This window comes from Helicoverpa zea, chromosome 17 (genome assembly GCF_022581195.2).
Source record: "Helicoverpa zea isolate HzStark_Cry1AcR chromosome 17, ilHelZeax1.1, whole genome shotgun sequence".
Lineage (NCBI taxonomy): Eukaryota > Metazoa > Arthropoda > Insecta > Lepidoptera > Noctuidae > Helicoverpa > Helicoverpa zea.
In genome coordinates, this window is record NC_061468.1 from 11,860,208 (window position 1) to 11,883,541 (window position 23,334).

General features: G+C 36.7%; 1 protein-coding gene and 1 pseudogene across 1 annotated transcript; both read left to right on the plus strand.

The window, feature by feature from the left end:
- The first annotated feature begins 153 nt into the window (after positions 1 to 153).
- Positions 154 to 5,445, plus strand: LOC124638017 (annotated as a pseudogene).
- A 6,837-nt stretch (positions 5,446 to 12,282) lies between these two features.
- LOC124638402 (juvenile hormone esterase-like) lies at positions 12,283 to 23,039 on the plus strand. Its single transcript, XM_047175358.1, has 4 exons — positions 12,283 to 12,384; positions 14,574 to 14,748; positions 20,279 to 21,558; positions 22,411 to 23,039. Exons 2-4 carry the CDS (start codon positions 14,578 to 14,580, stop codon positions 22,637 to 22,639), a joined length of 1,680 nt encoding a protein of 559 aa, XP_047031314.1. The 5' UTR covers positions 12,283 to 12,384; positions 14,574 to 14,577; the 3' UTR covers positions 22,640 to 23,039.
- Positions 23,040 to 23,334: the final 295 nt, after the last annotated feature.

Consider the following 23,334-nt stretch of genomic DNA (forward strand, 5'->3'; position numbering starts at 1 on the left):
AAGCCGATACTTATTTGATACCGCGTTTTATAATAAGAGGGACTGTGTCTAATTTAAATTATTATTGTAACCAAAAAATCCTCGAACAAAAACACAAACAAATGTGTACCGTCCGATTATATTAATTAGCAAGTTGTGGTAAAACCGTGTCAGTGTAAGTCGCCCGGTGGACGTCGCGCGCGCATTCTCGCGACGATCAGACGCGAGCGCGTACGCCTCCGTACTGCGCTGAGAAAGTCACTATCTCCTCTCACTCTGACACAATCCAATATCAACTCTAATTATATAACAACACGTGTGAATTTCAATCAGTGAAGTTTTATAAGAAAAGTGGAATAGTTTTAATAGTTCTGTGACATGTGACAGTCATGTAAGTAGGCTAAATAGTCGCACCTTGTGTGTTGCATTATAATGACATAGTGGCCATTATTTAGCTATGTGATTTGCATCTTATTTCGTCCGTGTAAGGCTAATTATTGATTGATAAGACGCGTGGTGCTCGTGAATCTAGTGAGGTCAATGGTAACACAGCTCGTGCTAAAAAGTAAACAAATGTTCTATTCTATTCTATTTTTGTATATGGCAATCCGTGTCGATGTCAATTTCGACGATTCTGCCAATGACAAGTGGGATGAGAAGCAAGAAGTGCTTTTAATTAAAATAAATTTAAAAATATATATATATTGATTTAAGATGGTGCTGTGGCCGATCTTGTGTAACTTAATGTGTTAGTAGGACGGCACTGAAACAAACAGAAATATATTTACATATATAAAAACAACAACAAAATGTTAGTAACACATAACATATAATATATACCACAACCATACAAACTGTGGCCTAAATATAGGCCACAATTTATAATTTAATATTGTTTTGATTAATGAACATCAACAGCATCTGGAGCAGTTCTGGACAGGAGTGGGATAGGAGGGAACGGAAGTTAGTCGGGAGAGGAATTTTAAGTTTTTGGAGACGACCATATAAATCAAAGGATGAGTTGATAGGACAGTCAAAAAATATATGGTCCAGGGTACCTTCATCCAGTCCACACTTAAACGCCGGTACTTTGAGATTTTTTTTTCTAATATTGCTTTTGTATTAATGTCAATAGTTTATAGGATGACTTTATTCAAAATCTTTAAAATTAGTCTGTTCATAGACTTTATACTTCTAACTTTTCACTTGAAACTTAATTTCTCAAAAGAGATAACAAATGAGTTGCCATAATATTGATAGCAACAAAATATTCTCAAGATGATTATTATCTTTGTTTACCGTAAAGGGCATCAAGGCCTACTAACCCTGCCAACATTATTCAATACATTTGACTCATACGAATACCAACAAATGCAACATTTGGAAGATAACTAAGGGATATATCTGCTAACTACTTAAACTTTCTAAAATTGTAAACACACTTTTTTAATCAGTACAATTGTTTAAAAAAGTGATTGCACCATACCATCCCAATAACCAATTAGTTGAATTAGATCATCATATCATTAAAAGTGATAGAATCTCGAACTCCAAACATCATATTATAAACATTATGTCCGTCGGGTTTTTTGTAAGCTAAAACTTGTTTTGCAATGTATCGCGGGTCATTGCTCTGAGCAATGTTCACTTAACCCAGAAGTAAGCAAAAATTTATAAAATATTGGATCAAATCAACAATTCATGTATCCGCGGCTAAAATTATAATAAAACTTAACCGGTATCCTAAGGGTCAATTCCCACTGAAAGAGCAGCGGCCGGCAGCGGCCGTAAGAGCACGGAAAATGTAAGAGCGCGGCGCGGTGCGGCGCCGCGCGGCCCGCCGCGCTCGCGCTCAATCCCTTGCAATTACGGCCGCTGCCGGCCGCTGCCGGCCGCTGCTCTTTCAGTGGGAATTGACCCTAAAAATACACATAACTTGTATAACAGCCAGGTGTTACGACATTGACGGGTCAAGTGAGATGACTCTGACCTTAAGAAGTGGGTATTTCTAGAATAGATAATAAAGCTTGTCAGCATTGTAAAATTTAAACAAGAAACTGCTTCTTTTTTCAATTAAAACAAGTTTTCTCGTATATGAATATCTATTAATGGATTACTAAACCGAATAAAATTAAAAACCGAACATTAAAATTAAATAATGTTATTATGCTAAACTGTTGCAAATACATATAACGATAATTTAATATTAATTTTATTTAATTTTGTTTTTCCACTAATTAGGATTACGCTACTAGAGATATTATTAGATAAGTACCTGACTTCTCGTAATCTTGTTAGGGCCAACAGGGTCTACAGCTGATTAAGTACTTAGACTTCAATCATTATACCAATTAAGTTCATATTATCTTTTGTTTCAGATTCCCATCAATACACAAAAGAACAACAAAATGGTTTATAACGGTTCTACAACATCAAAACGCCGATCTAGACGTTTTACCCTCTAAAACCTTGAATTAATATGGGCAAATTATTTGTCTAACACTAAAAACGCAAAGTCATCATTGATACATTCAATGATGCATTTTGGTGACTAAGAACCAATGTGGTGATAATTAGTAGAAGTACTAATGCAGATACAACGATAGATGATATAGAATAGTCTGAGAATGAAGAGCTATTTGAAATGGCTGACGAGTTGGAAGCTGCTGGTGCTGACCTCGCTATGGCTTGCTCCGCTGGTGCCGCAGCCGACGGCACCCGTGCAGCTGACGGGAGGCCAGGCTCGAGGGTCGGTGTCTCCAGATGGGTTACATTTGCAATATCTCGGCATACCCTATGCTACCGTTAAGCATAGGTTTCAAGTAAGTTTAACTAAGAGAAACTAAACTTTATTCAGTGATTAAGCTTATAGTATCTTCTTCCTGCCATCTTCATTTGCAGTCTGCTCAAAATGAGATTTTTCATGTCATAATATAGTCCTCCGGTAAAGGAATTCGCTTTTCCTTCATATCATCTGTTACGATATTAATTCCTTATTTTGCAATTGTTTTTCATTGTTTAAACCAAAGTACCAATTAAGCATTGTCGCCGGTCATATTAATCCTTATTGGTCTGAAGTATTCAGAAACACTTACAACAGTTCCAGTGAAGGGCAGTAATAGTCCACGTTAATGATGCAGGTTACGTCGCGGCGGTCACTAATCTACTTGTGATTGCTTCTAATCACATTCTGTGCCGAAGTGTTGGCTAATTGTCGCGATACATTTTTAATGAAATGTCACAGTCAGTCATAACTGTTATCGTAGGTCCTTAAGTGTTAACGGGTTCAATTAATAATTCAAGTTATTATGACAAATGATCTTCTGTACTGTGCTCAATTAATGCATAAAATATTTTCAACTTTCCAGGCAGCTGAACCGAATCCAACATGGGACGGCATATTCGACGCTCGTAATGAACACATCAGGTGCAAGCAGCGCTTCTCCGGCTCCCGAATCCTCGGTGAGGAGGACTGCCTCACCCTCAACGTGTACACCCCCATGCAGACCAGCGACTCCCTGCTGCCCGTCATGGTCTTCATCCATGGAGGGGGCTTCAGAGACGGCTCTGGATCCCCCTTCGCCTACGGACCCAAGTTCCTCGTCAAACATGGAGTTATCCTGGTTACCTTCAATTACAGAGTCGAAGTCTTAGGATTCCTCTGCCTGGGCATTAAGGAGGCACCCGGCAATGTTGGTATGAAAGACCAAGTCGAAGCTCTTAAGTGGGTGCGGAACAATATAAAAGCATTCGGAGGGAATCCCGACAATGTAACTCTTTTTGGAGAAAGTGCAGGAGCTTCTTCAGTCAGTTATCACTTGCTGTCTCCAATGTCTAAGGGTTTGTTCAACAGAGCGATCATGCAGAGTGGGTCCGCGCTGGCACATTGGTCTGTGCAGTTTGAACCTTTGACCATAGCGAGCCGTCTTGCCAAACAAATGGGATATTCCACAGAAGACCCTACTGAAATCTACAATTTATTCGCCAACACGACAGCCGAGGACCTGCTGTCCCACCGTGTGCCTCGTAAGAAAGGCGATGCCATAATCTCAGAAAACGTATTTGTGCCCTGCATTGAAAAGAAGATACATAATGTAGAACAGTTCTTGCCTGATAGTCCTTACAATCTGATTACGGAGAAAAAAGGATATTACGGAGGGTAAATATAACAAGGTTCCAGTAATTATTGGATTTAACGACCAGGAAGGTTACTACTTTATTGGCAGAGAAAATGAGACTACTCTGGCTAATGTGAACTTCTATGATGCGCTACCACGAGACCTGATATTCCCTACAGATGAGGAAAAGTTGAAAACAGCTAAAATGTTCGACGAGCTGTACATGGGTGGTGAGAAATTAACTAAAGAAAAAGATTCCCTTAGGAAGCTGTCACGTTTCCAAGGTGATGCGAGTATAATTTACCCTGTGGTGGCTACTATTGACTTGTTCCTACGCACGTTGAATAAGCCGGTGTTCGCTTACAAGTTCCAATACGATGGGTTCTTGAACTACGCCAAGTTAGCGTTCGGTTTCCGCGGCTCCCCGGGCGCCACCCATGCTGATGAGCTGTTCTACTTGTTCAGCTCCCTGGCCTTGCCTGCCACCTTGGAACTTAAATTCATAGACAAATTCACCGAACTGTGGACCAACTTTGCCAAATACGGGTAAGTTTTATGAACTTGTTGCTTCTTTGGGACTTTGTCCAAAATTAGATCTCTATTCTTTGGTTTAAGTGATTTAATACTAGAATGCTTTATAATAAATCATGTCAAAATCCTATCCTACTTATATTTTAAATGTGAAAGTTTGTGAGAATGTATGGATGTATGTTTGTTATTCAATCACGCAAAAACGGTTGGACCGATTTGGTTGAAATTTGGTATGTACATCGGTGATCCCTGGATTAACACATAGGCTACTATTTATCAACACACCACGCGGGCGAAGCCGCTGGCGGAAGCTAGTGTACTCTAAAAGGATTTTACTCTTGAAGATGTAGACTAAAAACATGAATCCAATGAAGGCCAAAACAGTGTTGTCTCAACGGATGTCAACAATATTCTGTTATGCTATGATTAGTTTTATTTACCAGCCTTATTTCTTTCTAATTTAAAATACTGCTTGTTCCAGCAACCCCACTCAGGCTTCATCATCAATGTTGCCACAATGGGAGTCAGCAGAGCTCCCGGAGCCCAAGCTGATGGTGATAGACGAGGAACTGTCCATGGCGCCGATATGGGAGGACAACACCCATGCTCTGCAGTTGTGGAACACCACTTATGCAAAGTATAGGAAAACGAGGCCAGAAGAAAAACCATTTCTACTTGGTGTTGACAAAACTTAGCATCTAAGTTTAGGAAAATCTATATTAATATTATAAAGCTGAAGAGTTTGTTTGTTTGTTTGAACGCGCTAATCTCAGGAACTACTGGTCCGATTTGAACAATTCTTTCGGTGTTAGATAGCCCATATGTTAGATACTTTTTATCCGGGATCGTGCAGAGGTTCCCACGGGATGCGGGTGAAACCGCTGGCAGAAGCTAGTCATAATATAAAATTATAACTGACTGAGATAATTATTAGACAATTTCATCATAAGAGAATTAATATTTTTAAAACGAATGTTAAGTGTTAGATGAAAAAATATCATGGTAGATGGTTTTTAAATTAATTATTAATTTATTGGTAAAACCAGCTTATTGGCCAATAATGCCAAAAGAACCACAAGAATCGTGCAGACTCATCAGAAGAGAATTGTAATCAATTGTTCTTGAGAAATTATCGGAAAAGACTAGAATTAGTAAACAATTTTCTAAAAGCCACTGAAATACCTGGTAATTCTAAACTGCTTGCCCTTAATAAGTTATAATGTCTAGTTTTGTACCAAAATGAGGTGTAAATAGTAACAGAAAATAAAGTGAATATGATAATTAAATAATCTATTTATTAAAGAACCTGAGGAAACTTCTGACAATAGATAATAACCCACAGGATTGGATATACTCGTATACAAGGTGTTGATTTGCATTTGTGCCATACTTTAGGAGGAGGACATAAAATACGTAGATAATCGATTGTAATCACAGTAGACGGGAAATAGCTAATATGCACTGCTTTTTTTGTCATTGTAATGTCGTAGTATTTCAGAAGTAATCCAATTTTATGAATTAAATTTATGAAAAATCGTTGCGTATGCTTTGTGTTTGCGTTTGTGTGAGGGCGCAGCACGGTTTTCAGGGCAGTAACACACGCGCCAAGTTTAAATAAGGCTAGATGACATTGACGGAATTCAGAAAAAAGAAATAAAAAAAATTACGTACCAATTTTTTTGTTGAATTGGGTCGAGAATCATTAGCATAATTACGTCCTTGAATATGGCACGGATGCAAATCAACAGCTTGTATACATAATTATCTCACACTTCATTTAATTCGAGAAGGAACATAGGTAGGTTTTAGTCAGTAAAATTCTGACAACAAACACAGGTCTCAAACATAACTGCACGTTACAATGTACGACAGATTAGTACCTGATATGTAGGAAAGTAGACCATACTTGCCCATCTCATGTGTATCTCAATTTAGGTACTGATGGAGGTAGTGTCATGCCACTGATTAATACCTACGATTAGTGTGTCAGACTTTTACTGACTAAAAGTCGTCGTATTCCGTCGTAGGCCTTTTATGTACCAGGGCCGCGGTAACTCTTTCGAACAATCCCGCAGCCCACCTACGATATGACTTACAAGGCCATTTACCTTAATTGCACAAAAATTACGTCGTCTGTAGGTCAATTTGGTTTTTACCGCAGTCAGGATGTGGTTTGTCTCCTTCTGTTTGTGATTATTATTTTTCTATAAAATCACATTGACCTTCATGATACTCACAATAAACTCCTGTTACTTTTAAGTTAAGTCATCATGTGCCGATCATTTTCCCAAATATGTTCATGTAGGATTCCACACTCCGGATGCGGCTAAACGCGAGTGTTTCACACACACCCCAAAATCTCAAACTATTATGCAAAAAATGCAACAACACAACATTAGAGCCAAACAGTATCGCAAACCAACAAAACAAACGAACAATCTAAATCCTCATTCGTTTACTATTACTCAACTCCTTTGTTGTTCGCTGCAGTGAGCACCAATCGGTGCAGTAGGCATCAATGTCGCGGAGTGGGTCCTACAACGCACGTGGGTGTTACGTAACCATTGATAACTGCGTCCCTTCCACCTGCGCCTGCGCCTATTGTCAAACAGCCTTCGTTGTGAAAGCCGTCGTATCACGCCGATTGCCAAAGTCGCGAGACTCGCGCGCAAGTGATAACGTGTGACGCGTGCGCATTCTTATTCCAATAGTTACCATCTCCCAAGACGATGCGTGAAAAATACAACCATGATACTTCAGTGTTGTTGCACAAATGTTGAAGTGATGAGCTGGTGGAGAAAAAGGTGTGTGTTTGTTTGTGTGCCAATATTTGTAATGGTATAGTGGTTAAATGTAACGATTTGTGCGTGTTGCAACCTACATACTAGTGAGTGCAGCCGGCGTGTACTGGTTTCACATGCGATGAGCCGATAATGCTATTAACTTTTCATTACTTTCTTGTCAACATTTCTTCATAGTTGAATCTTGGTAGATGAGCATTTGAATCTTGTCCATCTACGATGGTACATACATACATACATGCCTACCAATCATAAGTGTTGTTAAACTAGTTTACATCGCCATACATAATGCATGGTTATTGCATTTTCTAATCATAACTTAAGTTTCTAATTACACTTTCTTTTACAACAGATTAATGAACTTAACTAGGTGAATGTTAATATGGCCCTTAGAAGGCTTGCGTTAATATGTACTATTTTAAGTGCGTTTGTGGTCTACTGGTATTGAGGACTTAGGTTCTTTAGGTCAGGGTTTCATAATTTTGTGACGATCAAAGGACGAAATAACTTCGCAGCCTTGATCATTACGTTAGGGGTCTATCTCATAAAATTAAATCCATGGTTAATGGCAACTATGATATAAGTACTAGCTTTCCAAGGCTTTAGGAGCGAGACTGCCTACCAATTAGGTACCTAACAGGAAACGCATCCGTTTAGCGCTAATCAAACAATAATAGTACAATATCGGTACAGATGATGTTACTATATCTTCGCTATTATCGGCAGGACTGCTACATAATCTATGAACGATCAGTCTAAAAAAGGTTGTAGGCTCATCCATCCGTTATGAATGACAATTCACATTTATAGATTCAGGTATTCATGAAGAAGTAGGTCCGTATGGGAGTAGTATATAGTGAGTATACAAAGGAGAACATAGGAGTAGTACTTAAAGGAGTAACATTAAAATGGTTAAAATAAAAGTCGTCTCTTATTTTCGTTATCAATGTACTTGATGACATCAAAAATAATTTTCTGATAAAGTTGTGAATGCTCATTAAGTTCCTTACTCCTTAGGATATAATGAATAAATAAAAATAAAAATAAAATATGTCTTATTTACAAACAATGCAAACAATAAATAACTAAAACAATGCCTCATTGACTCAGTCATAATTCTCGGTAATAAGTACACAGCTTTAATTTAAACCTTACCTTAATCACTAACAACTATTATCGCTTGTTAAACAATTCAGACATACATTTTCTTGTCTCAACCTAGTCTAATACGCTCGCTTACTACCTTACTAACTTGTGGTTATCGAATTAACTAAACTAAGATTAACTATCAAGTTGAAAAACCGGTTATCGCGAACTGTTGACTGAGTAATGTTATTGAACATCACACATGATCAAATATTCACGGAATTATTGAAGGTCGATAGTTTCGAAGCGTTCTATTATATTGATGGCTGTTTGCAAGGACAACCTTCAACTGATGGTGTAAGGTCATGAGTTAGTAGGTCAAGCAATAATAACAATCCTACTGCATACAGAATTTTTTGTTGATATTCTTCATACATAATTGACCAGGTAAGTGCATACACAAGAAGCTAAGCAGTGAACCACCTATGTGCTTGATTGTCTAGCTGAATAAAAAGAAAAGCAGTAGCTGGAGAAAGGCTGGCAACTTCTATGTAATGTCCACTCCAAATGTATAAGAGCCAGGCAAATAACTAAACGATGATCCAGTGCAAAGTTTATCATGAATAGTGAACTGGGTTATAAGGACATCATAGTCAGTTCGTTGTGTTGTATGTATGTCAGTGTTGTACAAATAGACCACAGATAATGACAAGCACTATCTGTCAGTGCTACGGAAGTGGATGCTGCTAATGACGAAAGAGCTCTAAGTCACAAAAATGGAATCAAGAATCATTCGCTAATAAACATAGATGAGAGTTCGATTACTCACAGACAGACTACCAGATTAAGCTATTCGCCGAAGAGTGTCATTACTCTGACCATTAAACAACAGCTACCTAGTGGACCCCAATTGTCAATGCTTCTAAACTCAAGGTAATGGTTCTTATGATGATGATGGTACATGTAAACAAAACGACAGAAATGTTTAATACTAAAATCGGAAATTATTTATGTTTTGGTTCTTCACCTTCTTAAATAGAACAAAACTACGATAACCTCAGTGTATCTAAAACAGAACATTTTAATAAATAATTAGTTACCGGATCGGTCGAAATTTGATATGATATAGTGCATTCTGCAATCTAAGGACGTAGCCTTGACCTGATGTTGCAACTTTACTCCGCAGACATTGACACAGTTAATTTTAAGTGTAAAGTTAATAAGCTTGAGAATGTATAAAATTCTCTAATTTATTGGAACCATTAAATATGCAAGGACATGAATGAAAATGTCAAGAGGAATGTGTAGATTATGCGAACAGATAAAGTTCTCGCTTTATCTGTTGATATGAATGAGTATAGGTAAGAGAGGGATTTTGAAAATGGCAAGATAGAGAAGCTATATTGAAACCTGCAGTCAAGGTGTGGGGTATGGAGAGAAGAGACAAAATTTCTAGAATAAGAACGCCCGTAAATGCAGTCAAAACTAGCCAAATGGCTAAGAAACAGAAATGTTTACCCCAAAAGAATAAGAATATTTATTTGCACAATTTGATCACATGTTTAGCTAAAATAATGTAGCATGCAAAATTGTTCTTGAATTGTAAAAAAAAATACTTTACATTTTATATCGGTAATTCCAGAAATTCTTTGACACTATAGAAATTATTTATTAGAAAGAATGTCAGTGCCATGACGTCCGACAGAGACGTATGAATGAGATAGACGTGCTGTGCAGACTTTTTGGATCCAATGAAATTGGAATAAGGGCAGGAAAGTTACCGAATAGTATGAGCTTAAAGCACACGAAATAAATAAAACTAACCCTTATTTTCCCATTAACATACCACTAGGTGAGCATTTAAGAACCCATTATTATTTTTATTCCATCATTATTTACCTAGACGTTGATCGATTGTTGCAATATGTTCGAAATACGTGTGATTGTTAGAAGCAAATGTTTCGCCATTTCCTTCCAAATAATAGTCGCAGGCAGGAAACATTATAGGATGAAATTATTTTAATTTTAGCTTTATAATTTAAAAGAAAAAACAGGCAAGGTATCCAATAATTTTGTTTCGCAAGGTAACATTTCCTTGAGATCCGTTTAATGTGTAGTTATAAAAACAATTCTTGGAAATATGGTATGCCTATGTGTCAGCTTGCAAAATAAATTTAAGTGGAGTGGATATGATAAAATGTGACAAGGAAACGTTGACAATGTTAGATTTGATGACAAGAACCAGAAAATCCTATAAAATAGCTATATCGAGAAAGGACTCAAAGACACTATACTACTAACATTGTAGAATTAAAACAATGCATTAATTATTACCGGCGCGGGTCCGTAGCGCGCTGTTTATACTCGGTCAATTAATTAGCCAGGACTTGTCCAGGCTTCGTTTTTCATTTTATTGCAGTTAAATACTGAATTTCCTTTAGATTTCTAGTTTTACTTCTTGTATTCAATTTTATGGAGGCTGATATCTTGGATGACATTTATTTTCATCCATGTGCGGTAAGTACTTCCCTCAGATTGTGGGTGACACCGCGGGCGGAAGTTAGTATTTACATATTTATCTGTCAGCACGTCAAAAAAGTCGTGGTGGCCTAGTGGGTAAGGGTGCTTACATAAAGAAACAGGTTGCCGGTACAGACAAACCTGTACGGGTAGGTATCGATCAGTGCAGGTATATCGGTATCGGTACCTACCCGTACAGGTTTGTCTGTACCGGCAACCTGTTTCTTTATGTAAGCACCCTAAAGGATCAACCTCTCAAGTATGAGGGCGCAGGTTCTATCCCAGGTCCGGCAAGTACCAATGCAACTTTTCTAAGTTTGTATGTACTTTCTAAGCATATCTTAGACACCATTGGCTGTGTTTCGGATGGCACGTTAAACTGTAGGTCCCGGCTGTCATTAAACATCCTTGCCAGTCGTTACGGGTAGTCAGAAGCCAGGAAGTCTGACACCAGTCTAACCAAGGGGTATCGGGTTGCCCGGGTAACTGGGTTGAGGAGGTCAGATAGGCAGTCGCTTCTTGTAAAGCACTGGTACTCAGCTGAATCCGGTTAGACTGGAAGCCGACCCCAACATGATTGGGAAAAAGGCTCGGAGGATGATGATCTGTCAGCACGTATAAGCGTATATCTTTAACCAACGCCTATTTATTTAGCACTCAGCCTCTGGCCGTCGGCCTTATTGCAAAAAGTTAAGGTTATCTCAAAAGTCTTGACCTAAGATTTGTTTGTCACTTGTTTAAATGTCTCCGTAAAAAAATATGTTAGTTGTTCTCGGCCCAAGATTGTACAAATTATCCATTTTTCTTCTGACAACATTATTTGCCTTCTTTCAATAGCCTTACAAGGTTTATGCATCAATCTGTAGTATCGCAGCTTCCAAATCCTAAACTGATTTGTATATATTTCGATCACAATACAATTTACATTTTGTTTTACTATTTCGGACCTCTTACGAATAGTTTAGTTTCCTACACACACATAAGGCATAAACACATTATTTACATATGCATAAATCGCTACCTTTAAAATATAAAATAAAATTTTAATAAATCATTGCTTGTTTGTCGAATTTTCAGCAGCTTCACAAAGTGGCCATGACAAATATTAGTTACATTACAAAAGTACCTAAAATAAAATAAGGTTTTTATTTACCTTTAGTTTATGTGGAGACATTAACATTGTGTCTAGTACCTAGTGTACGTCACATTCCGTGCCTCCAGTGACAATGCACGACGCTCGCCACAGTAGTAGACCACAGAGGTGCGCGCGCGCAAGTTACGCGACTGTTATCTAGTGCTAAAGAGGATTATTTCGTACTTTTATATATTTATGTGTGACAAAAATTTAGGTGAGTCGGACGGTTAATTAATTTGTTTATTTATTTAAATATATATATTTTTTAATTTCCATTATTTGACTTATTTGACTTGATTTTACGTGATGAACAATGAAAAACAGCAAATTAATTTTATGTCAAGATGATTCTAATTATAGTAAAAATTAAATAGGTAGGTAATATTTGTATTGCCGACATGATAATTAAAAGTAACCCGTGACTGTCGAATCACGTTTGTTTTCGTCAACGTAAACGTACCTATTCAAATGTCATGCCTACCAACATAAATTATGTACATGCTTCATAGTCGTAAATAAATTAAATAATTATGAAAATTGTAACTCTTTAAAATCTTTTTTACAAAAAAAATAAAACCGGCTTTAGTAATACAATTAAGACCTTTTCCTCAATGTGACTAAATAATATGATGCTGAAATCAAGTCAGCCAAACGAGAGATAATCGCGCACAAACATACACACATACATGTCAAACTGTGAACCACCTTTCTTTGAAATCGGTTAATTAAAAAGCTAAACATGTATATTTCGTTTTGAAGTAGAGTGTATGGAAATCTTTCCATAAAAGGAAATTCCAAATAATAATTCCTGAAAGAGAGACTATGCGTAGTCTATATAGGGTGGTCTGAAAGGTGACGTCAAATCTAGATACCTTATGCTTAGTTAAAGTCAAAACCCCAAGTATTTCCGCGTATTTTTTTTGTGGTTTTCGAGTTGTTGTCGATTTATGGTTTTATTTCCACCTGTGCGATTTGAAATCGCAAAAAATTATTCTACAATTTTTTGCTCACGTTTTTGTTGTAATATGAACGTTACTAAATTTCCCGTTATACCGTAAAATTATAACTTCGTATATTATGGTAGGATTTGTATTTATAGCTTCCCACAACCACATCTCCCACTCAGATAACAATTTACTTGTAATCTTTATTATCTCGTATATAAATAATCTTTGATATTGATGCGAAAGTTACAGTCTATCACGCTTTCATGCCAAAACAACAGAATCAATGTATCCAGATTTGGGAAGTTGTTCTACTAGATTCCCTCTGGAACCGCGGGCATAAGCTAGTCTCCCTAATATTCTAAAGCATAAACGCTAGTTATCTCAAGTAAACAATTCTATAAACCTTATAGATAATTCTGTGATTTATAAACCAGTTTTATTAGGTATGTCAGTTAAACTGTCACAGTTACTGGAAAATGAATGCATACACACCGTGCACTCTTCTCCATAGCAGTTTACCTTCAACCAGACTATTATCGTAAATGCTACTTTATTACGTGCGAAGTTCATAAAGTTTTTATAAGAACTTACTAGGAATAAATGTTTAAACTACGACATTACCCAGAATAAAACTTAATAGTCAAAATGCCAAGGTGAGATTGTTTTATTGTTTTTTGTGTGGCCGGAATGCTCAAGCTTAACCATAATTAACGAAAAGTTTTATGGAAGTAAATACCTGCACCTATGAGATTTTCATCATACAAATATGCATACACTGTTTATATTTACTGAAATTCAGTCGCTATCACAGTCATGAGGTGTTTATTTAAAAGTAAAGAAAATTGAGAAAATTAGTTAAATTAATAGTTATTCCTCTAAATAATACAGCAACACTGTACTTAGTTATACTTCTCATTACAATAAACTACAAAATAAATATTTATAAGTATTGCCTTGAACTCTCCGTTTTGTTTTTAGGCCTGTACCTACTTATTTGATTTTTTTTTCGAAGTTTCTGGAATTGAATATTATAAAGACTATTAAATTAGACACTGACGAATATGAACTGTGGTCAATACGAGCAGCACACGAGGCTCAAAATAAAAATATGATCATCAGCATTTTGACTGTCCCACTGCAGGGCATGCCTCTTTCATAAGATAAGCAAAAAGTGCGCTCAAGGCAGGTTGACGATTGCAGATTTTTAAGTCCAGGTTTCCTCAAGATGTCACAATGTTAGGTACTTGTTTTACCTGGAATCGAAAAGTCACACTTATAATATTTGAGATACTGCTGCTTTAACACTAGCGTCTGACATGTGTTCAAGAAAATTCTGCATGGGATTTTCTTGTCAAGCGTCTGTCTTACCTTTTTGGAAATAACAACAACAATTAAAAATAACAGTACTTCATATTCTTTGAAATGGTGAAAATTTTTTTGGGTATCGTGTTTCCAGCGTGATGAAGTGGCTGGTGCTGTGGTCGCTGCTGGCGGCGCGCGTGCTGCATCAGCCGACGCAGCCGGTGCGCACGCGCAGCGGCCTCGTGCGCGGCGCCGTCTCCCGCGACGGCAAGCTCTTCCAGTACTTCGGCATTCCTTACGCCACGGTTGATGAGAGTAACCGCTTCCAGGTGAGATTTATTTTCATGTTAGTTTGTAGAAGTAGGTATAAAGTAGTTAATATGTATAGTCTATAAATGCAAATATTATTCATTCACACTTACATCATCTCAAACTATTCGAAGCCTGCGCAACTTAAAATATAAATATAGGGACATATGTATAAACACTATACTTTTCTATTAATAAAGTACCTACAGTGCACATTAATAAAGTACCTACAGTGCACATTAATAAAGTACCTACAGTGCACATTAATAAAGTACCTACAGTTTAATAAAGTACCTACAGTGCACATTAAATAAACTCTTAGAATATTCTTGGCGGTACTTAAGGGGTAGTTCACATCGTTATAGATCGGAACATTCGGAACTCACATAGTTGGCGGAACTTATCAACTACATAGTTATAAGCCGTGTTACCGACAGTTAGATAACAGTTAGGTCACAGTATACTGATGTCCAGCATTAAACAAAACCGATAGATTGAAGTTCCAAGGAGTAAAGTTTAGAAGTTTTGACTGACTGGGATAAACAGTTCTTTCACAGTCTGTCTTTTTAGATGTATAAATTAGTTTTACCTACGAGGGATATCATTATTCAACCATAAATTTTTATTTCAATAGATTTATTTGCATTTTCAAACTATTTTAGGATTTTGATTTATACATCACATTCAGTTACAAATACCATTTCATGAATATTCATGAAATTTATCAAAGCAATCAACTATATAACGTTTATCAAATATGCATTTAATAATTCAATGTCAAAATGATATTTACCAAAATAAAATATGTTAGTAAAAATAACATGCAATTAGAGATGGCCATGAACCAGCCAATTTATTGCAGACATTAATTAACAATAGCTTTCTATGTTGTATCTTATATATTATATATTTAAATACTTTTCTGTCTAGATATAGTAGTTATGTAAATACATTTTAATACATATTCTCAAATAAATCTAGCAAACAAGTATAATTTCAAAAACAAAAATTCGACCAAATTATACAAATCCTTACCAGAGTCAATTTTCCCAACTACACATACCATTTCACTTATATCAGAGATCGTTCGGAATTCTACTATATTTATAGATAAACAGATTTTCTACAAATGTTATCTATGTGGATTTAGTTAAGGACGCTTGCTCGGTTTCTCGCAAATATCAATGTTTTTTAGGTACCATTTTGACACATAAGCAGTTACAATTTTCACAATATTATGGTATTAAATGAAAGGTAATTTATTCATCTCCACGTTAAATGCATTATAATTACACAGTCCCATACTTTTTTTTACACAATTTCGTTTTCACCGCCGGAAGAATCATAAAAAAGTACAAAAAAAGGGGTCTGAATAAGTACGTGTAACCCTAATGTGGAGTTTATTTATAACTTCCAATAATAAAACAATCACAGCTAATGTATTTTTCTACACGTTCAGCTATTTTTTTTTGACATACATAAACCACTTTATAATTTACAATAAATTATAAAATCACTCTCAAATTTCTTCATACATTTTTTCGCTATGCGCACGTCTCGGACCGTCATTCCGCGCTCAGACGCGCTCATGGACGCATGGGTGTATCGCTTTGTCGGAAAAAATAAATACGTAAAATCTAAAATAAAGAGTGTATAGTAAGTTCAACTCAGTCGTGCGCGCGGTCCTATGTGTGGGTAACCCTTGTACATATACAGTGACTTTGTGTGCGTGACAAGAGGTACAGTCGGGTACAAATACAGTTATTTAGGGGTTGTATACGGCTGTTTAAAGTACAGTTATTACGTAATTTCGTTTATTTATTTATAATGATTCTGTATCGCTACTTGAAAAATCAAATGATGAATTTTCGGATTCGCTACTTTCACCAATGTTAATTATAAATTCTGACTCCATGTCAAAATGTCTATAGTATTCTTCTTTTTTCTTTTGTACATGTCGACAAGTATTACCCAACATCCCTTCATCAATTTGACTTAAACGTTCATTTATGAGTTTCATTATTTCCGTCTTATTTTGGTCGACATTATGCGAAGCAATATAATTTTTTAAAATTCCCCACACATTTTGTTTCCATTATTATACTAAATTATAGGTCTTTTACATTCTTAGTCCACACATTTATTTATTGTCCGCGTACCCCGAGCTAGAAAATATGTAAGGAGTATTTTATTCATCTTAGATATTTCACTTCATTTATTTCTTAGATACTGTCAATGTCAATTTGAAAAGCCGTATGAGAAAATAATGATAAACTGTAAAATGTAATAACAAAAAGCTTTGAATGTTGTTTCATTTTTTTGAAACGCTACCTGACTCCTTAAAACATTTTCTCCGTGAAGAACTAGACATTTTCGTAAACGACTGTACCCATAACAAAAAGCGATGAGCACACGTCATGCTCGGACGACGTCACTGTCACACGAATGAAAGTTGTATATTTACAAGCCGACGCACACATAGGGCCGCGCGCAAATCTGAGTTGAACTATCTATAACGATTTGTGTACTGGGACTGAAATACGTTGATACTTTTTCGGATCAAAACAAAAGTAAGTACGGCCATCATGTTGTATCATGGCCGTACTTACGTACGCACTTATTTTTAGAATTGTATAGATAATAGATACCTATTAAAATGACAGTAATATTTTTTTTAATTCCAAATGGCGGGCACATTTTTTTTAATAATTTGATATTATGAGTAATCAATTAAAAGATTTTTGGGGGTTGTGATTTTGAAAATGTGTATTTATTTCATGATGGCGAACGTTTTTTTTTTATGAAATAGTAAATTTTTTTACAGATGCCACGGCCAAAAAAAATTGGATATAGACCAAAAAAAATGTTGGAGTTTACCCAACTACGGTAAAGCCAAAGAAGAGTTATTTTGACAGGCTTTGTATGTATGTATGTGTGTATGTTCATAATTTATGTTATATAAATTAATGTTTTTAAAATTCATAATGATGGAAACACGACAAATGAGACACGACAACCGTTTTTAATAGTTTGCATCAGGACCGCCGTCACAAATCACCGATCCTCTCGAAATACATTTAGAGAGTTGCTACCTAATTGCTACCAGCTACCATTAGTTGCTACCAATTGCTACCCTCGTGGTTTTGAAGATATTCAGCATCCTACGGTGACAGCCATTCTGATATTTTTTGACTTTTGAAAATGCACCTCAGAGGGTTTTATAATAAACAAAAAAAGCAAATGGTATTACCAAATTCAGGGCCAGTTACGAGTAACTGGTCAAAACCAATGCGTATTCGCCGTATGGACTGGCAATGTCAAAATTAAATATGCATTTGTGGAACGAAACGACCAGTTCTGGAAGGAAAACATGGAAGGACATTTAGTTAAATTCTACAACACCTGTTTACTTCCAGAACTGGTTGACCCACGATACACTAGCCTTAGGGACCATAGTTTACATTCAAGAAAAATATTGACTGTTAAAAATAATTCTTAAAAATATGTTAATTTTGTCATTTTGTTTTTATATTTTTTTGGTTGTTTACTGTTTTTATTTTTTACATTTTAATTTCTCACAACGGTTTTTATTTTCATCCAAAATACTTATGTATAGAGGGGTTACTTAGTGCTGAATCCCCCAGTACTCATATAATCCGATGACAAACACATCACACAAAATTTAAAAATCATATCAATAAGCGTGAAACCCTTTTTATTTTTTACATTTTAATTTCTCACAACGGTTTTTATTTTCATCCAAAATACTTATGTATAGAGGGGTTACTTAGTGCTGAATCCCCCAGTACTCATATAATCCGATGACAAACACATCACACAAAATTTAAAAATCATATCAATAAGCGTGAAACCCTTTACAAACACGTAAGTTACAACTAGTTACAGTCGAAAAAAAATAAAATAATATAAAAAATCTTGCAAGTATCAAATTTCGTTGAGTGATGTACAAAATCTGGCCAACAATGGCTTCTATGTGTGTGTGAGCGCAATGTCGTTGTGTTGCCGCTAGTTTACCTAAAATTGAGCGAGTGAGAAATGTAAAAGCGTCCTTAAGGTAAACAATCTCATTCATTGACCACTCGTCTTAAACAAACGAGTTCAAGGCCATATTCAATTAAACTCGTTCTACCTTGCATCTGGTCTTAAGATTTATTACTCGTAAATGTCTAGCACTGTATTATAAGTCTAGAATTTTAAATAGACTAGTGTTCAGTACTTATTCGGTCAGTCATGGCAAACCAGCACCTATGTACGTGTCAAGGTGACTGCATAAGGTAGGTATTAATTGACCACCAGACAGACCTTGATTGATTTACAAACACAACTGCACGTGTAATGCAACTGCATATTTCGGCAATAATGTAGCTTGTTGAACACGTGAGCGCTCCATCTAGCTGCAAGGTTGCATTGCTTCATGTAGAACTGCATTCAGAGATACAAGGACAGGCCAGTGCCTGTCGAAACACAATAACTAAAGATGATAGCTTTAAATTCTGGTGAATGTGGAACAATTGACACATGAAATAAAAACTTTTTACTTCACACACGTAAAAACGGCAAAAGTCAGGTAACGAAACCATGTACATTAAGGTAAACCCATTTCTTTGAAAATTGATCCCTGAATGAGTCCATTAAATATAGTCACTTTAGGAGTCTCTCTTCTCCCTTCTTACCATAAACAGGTCATTAAACTTCGCTGCCTGTACAAGCGTCTATTTTTAACTATTTTATAGCAGAACTGGTCGGACCTTCATTACTCGAGATTATCTGTAAATGCAGCTACGATGGTTACCTAAGGTAAAAACCCGGTGACGTGCAATGTTCTTTTTTAACAAAAAAGATAATTCCCAACAAGCAGTACTTGCTATTGAAAAAAGAAATAATTGCCTCGATTACCTTGGAGGAGAACAGAGCTTCTTGACATTATCTAAAGTTTTACAACGTGAGGAAGTGAACCTACAGAATTTCGAGTACTGATTTTAAAGTGAGATAAGTGGGAGGTCGCACGACAAACATTAAAGGCGTGGTTGTTCCACCACCGGCTTGACAGGCCTTCACCCACTGGCCATAAACCTTCAGATTATGGAAGCGGACGCGCAGTTTCACAAAACATGATTTCATGCACTTATGTCATTGTGTGCAGTAACTGGCGTGTTTATACAATTTAACATGTCAATACTATATTTTCAGCTCCGGTTTAGCTGCACAATAAGCATCTAAGTTTTTTAAGACTCGCTTTTAAGATCAAAATTGACATTCAATATTTATTTATTTATTTTCTGGTCTTGTGCATAATGTTCAAGGATATAGAAAGTGTTGTGTATAATTTACCCAAACTTAAAATGTCAATACTGACTCGAGGTCAACATCCTCCTTACATGAAAGGTTTACTTCCCCGAACTTTAATAAATTACAATGAGAAACCACATTACCAGTTCATATGAAATGCCCATTTATTTTTTGGAAATTATTTTAATTTATTCTGAAACTTTGTGGACTATAATTTACATTATTTGTAACAATTTTCAGGCGCCGCTGCCACCTCCGACATGGACGGGAATCTTCGAGGCCGTCGACGAAAACACGTGGTGTCCTCAGAACTCCGGCGGCATCCCCATCGGAGAGCCGAACTGCTTGAAACTGAACGTGTACACGCCGGTGCACATCACCAAACCTCTCCCCGTCATGGTGTTCATCCATGGAGGATGCTTCTTCAGCGGCACCGGATCACCTTTCCTCTACGGCGGCGACTTCCTGGCAGAAAATGACGTCGTATTCGTGGGCATTAATTATAGACTCAGCGTGGAAGGGTTCCTATGCCTAGGTATTAAAGAAGCTCCAGGTAATGCTGGATTGAAGGACCAAATAGCTGCGTTGAAGTGGATACAGGAGAATATCGAAGCTTTCGGTGGAAATCCCAACGACGTGACGCTATTTGGTGAAAGTGCTGGTGCAGTGTCCACTTCCCTCATGATCCTGTCATCTGCTGCTACGGGATTATTCCACAAAGCTATCCTTCAGAGTGGATCTTCATTGGCGCCGTGGGCACTTCAGCATGACCCTATCGGAGCAGCTAGCGCTCTAGTCAGAAAATTCGGATACAATACCAAAGACCCCAAAGAAATTCACAGTATTCTAGCTAGTAAAACACCCAAAGAAATTCTTAATGTTATTAGAAAATATGAAGACAAATTCTGTCTTGCTGAAAAAGATCTGTTTGTTCCATGTGTGGAAAAACCATTAGAGGGAGTGGAGCCAGTCGTGACAGAGTACCCCGCAGATATCATCAGATCTGGGAACTACACGAAAGTGCCTATGATCATTGGCTACACAGACAAAGAAGGCATTTACTTTGTAGGAGCAGACTATGGCACCAGTATTAAAAATAATTCTGATGAAATAAATCCTTTGAACACGTTGCAATCTGATTTAGATTTTCCGAGCGAGTTGGACAAGAACTGCACAGCTGAGGTGATAAAGCGTCATTACTTCTCGACTTATGAGGAAAACTTGATATTGAACATGGTGGATCTATACTCTGATGTTCACATAAAGTTCCCGCTGGTGTTGGAGTCGGAACTGTATGCCATGACGACAGACCAGCCCATATATTACTATCTGTTCCGATACGATGGGCTCAGAAACATGCCGAAGATAATCTCAGGGTTCTGGAACGTGGTGCAGGGCGCGTCGCACGCAGACGAGCTGTTCTATCTGTTCAAGCCTCACGGGTTCCCGCTGCTGCACGCCGCGGAGAAGCACATGATCAGCCGGATGGTCACCATGTGGACTAACTTCGCTAAATACACGTAAGTATACTTTAAACCCTACTATTATTGTACAGAAGCAAGAAGGAATATTCGAACCTGGGTCAGTCACGTTTAACCTCGATAATACCTCTCAATCAATCCTCAAACAAATTATTCTTCAAGTAAGTAATGATAAAATCTATTAACCTCTATGAATGCTTAGCATGTTTAATTTATTGTTAATGATTTGTAATCCGATCTAGTAAACAATCGAAGCGGAAAACAACTCGCGTGTTAAGTGCCTGCCTCATTATGTTCGATAGTCATTTTCCATTGATACAAGAAATCTACAGCCGATTGAGATAATATTAAATAGTTTTATGAAATGGTTGCATAAGAATCCGGGTGAAATCGTAGCAAACAACTAGTATGGACAATAAGGATGTAGTGCGAGCCGCATATTATTCGTGGATTTGAACAATTTGATCGTCGGCCTCATTGTCCGCCGTCACCATGCGCGTCACGTCGGGATCATAATAAACCGTTCAGTAAATATTTAATTTGTATGCAAACTGCGCTTTACACTGCAATAGTCATCTCTGCGGCGCGCTATGTTGTAATTACTATAAAAAAGCAATAGCATTATTGTAAACTATTTAATGAGATTTTAAAATTAATTTTGCTACAGGGTTGATTTTTATTTGTCTGTAGTGACTGATTGTTAATATTTAAAAAGGTTATTTACTATAACCGCTAGACCCGCTAATAACTACTGCAAATCCTATTAGTTAATTACTGTAAAATGAAATGCCATTACCTAAATTGACCTGCGGACAATTGCCTCTTTCTCCTCACATATTCACATAAAACACTCATATATTCTATACGTAAACTTCTACCTGATAATTCCAGAGACCCAACTCCTCACTCATCTCGTCTGACTCCGTTCCGCTGGCGTCCGTCGCGGCAGGCGAACCCTCGCGCGCTCATCATCGACTCGCGCGTGTCGGTCGCGCCGCTCTGGGAGGAGGCGTCCGTCAAGCTGTGGAACGACACCTACAACAAGTACAGGAGGAAACATTACGGGGCCCAGCAGTTCCAGTACTATGACGATCTAGTTTCTTTTAATAGTTTCCATTAGATTTTGAAAATACTTTTTCAGTCAGCCCATCTACTTTCCTAGCTCAAAATGATGGATTTATATACTGATTTGCAACTAATCCTTTCTCTTAAATTAATTTCAATGAGCAGAGAGATTTCATTTTTCAAGTAGGTAGACTGTGAATGTAACACAATCTCGTCTCGTCAATGTTGGTTCTTAGAATATCATCAAAAAGGTTTTCTTACAGTTTTCCTCGACTTACAATCTCATATTCTATCTTTACATTGATCAAATGCACGAACTTATTATTAAATAATGTAAATATTGTAAATAATATTTAAGTAAGTTGTAAGTTTAATTTAAGATACTTTTAGTTTTGGGGAGGTAAAGGAGGTGACAGGAAAGGGAATGGCGTGGGAACATCTCGATCTCTAGTTTAGATCAGAGAGGGAAAATTAAGCTTTACTTACCTATATTATTTTCATTACTGTTTGTTAATATTAGTGTTGTTTATATTATTTGTTAATATTAGTTAATTTATGAGTTTTCTTGTTGTACAAGAAAACTCATAAATTAAACAAGCTGTTTGTTCAGAATAAGTTTTTCAGAGGCGTTGCTTTTGAACCAGGAAAAAATAAAACACAATAGCGTACCTGAGCTTGTGTGCAGCCGTTTAAAACTAAAGTTCATCTCTCTGGCTACAATATAAGGCAATTTTAATCGTATTTATTTAA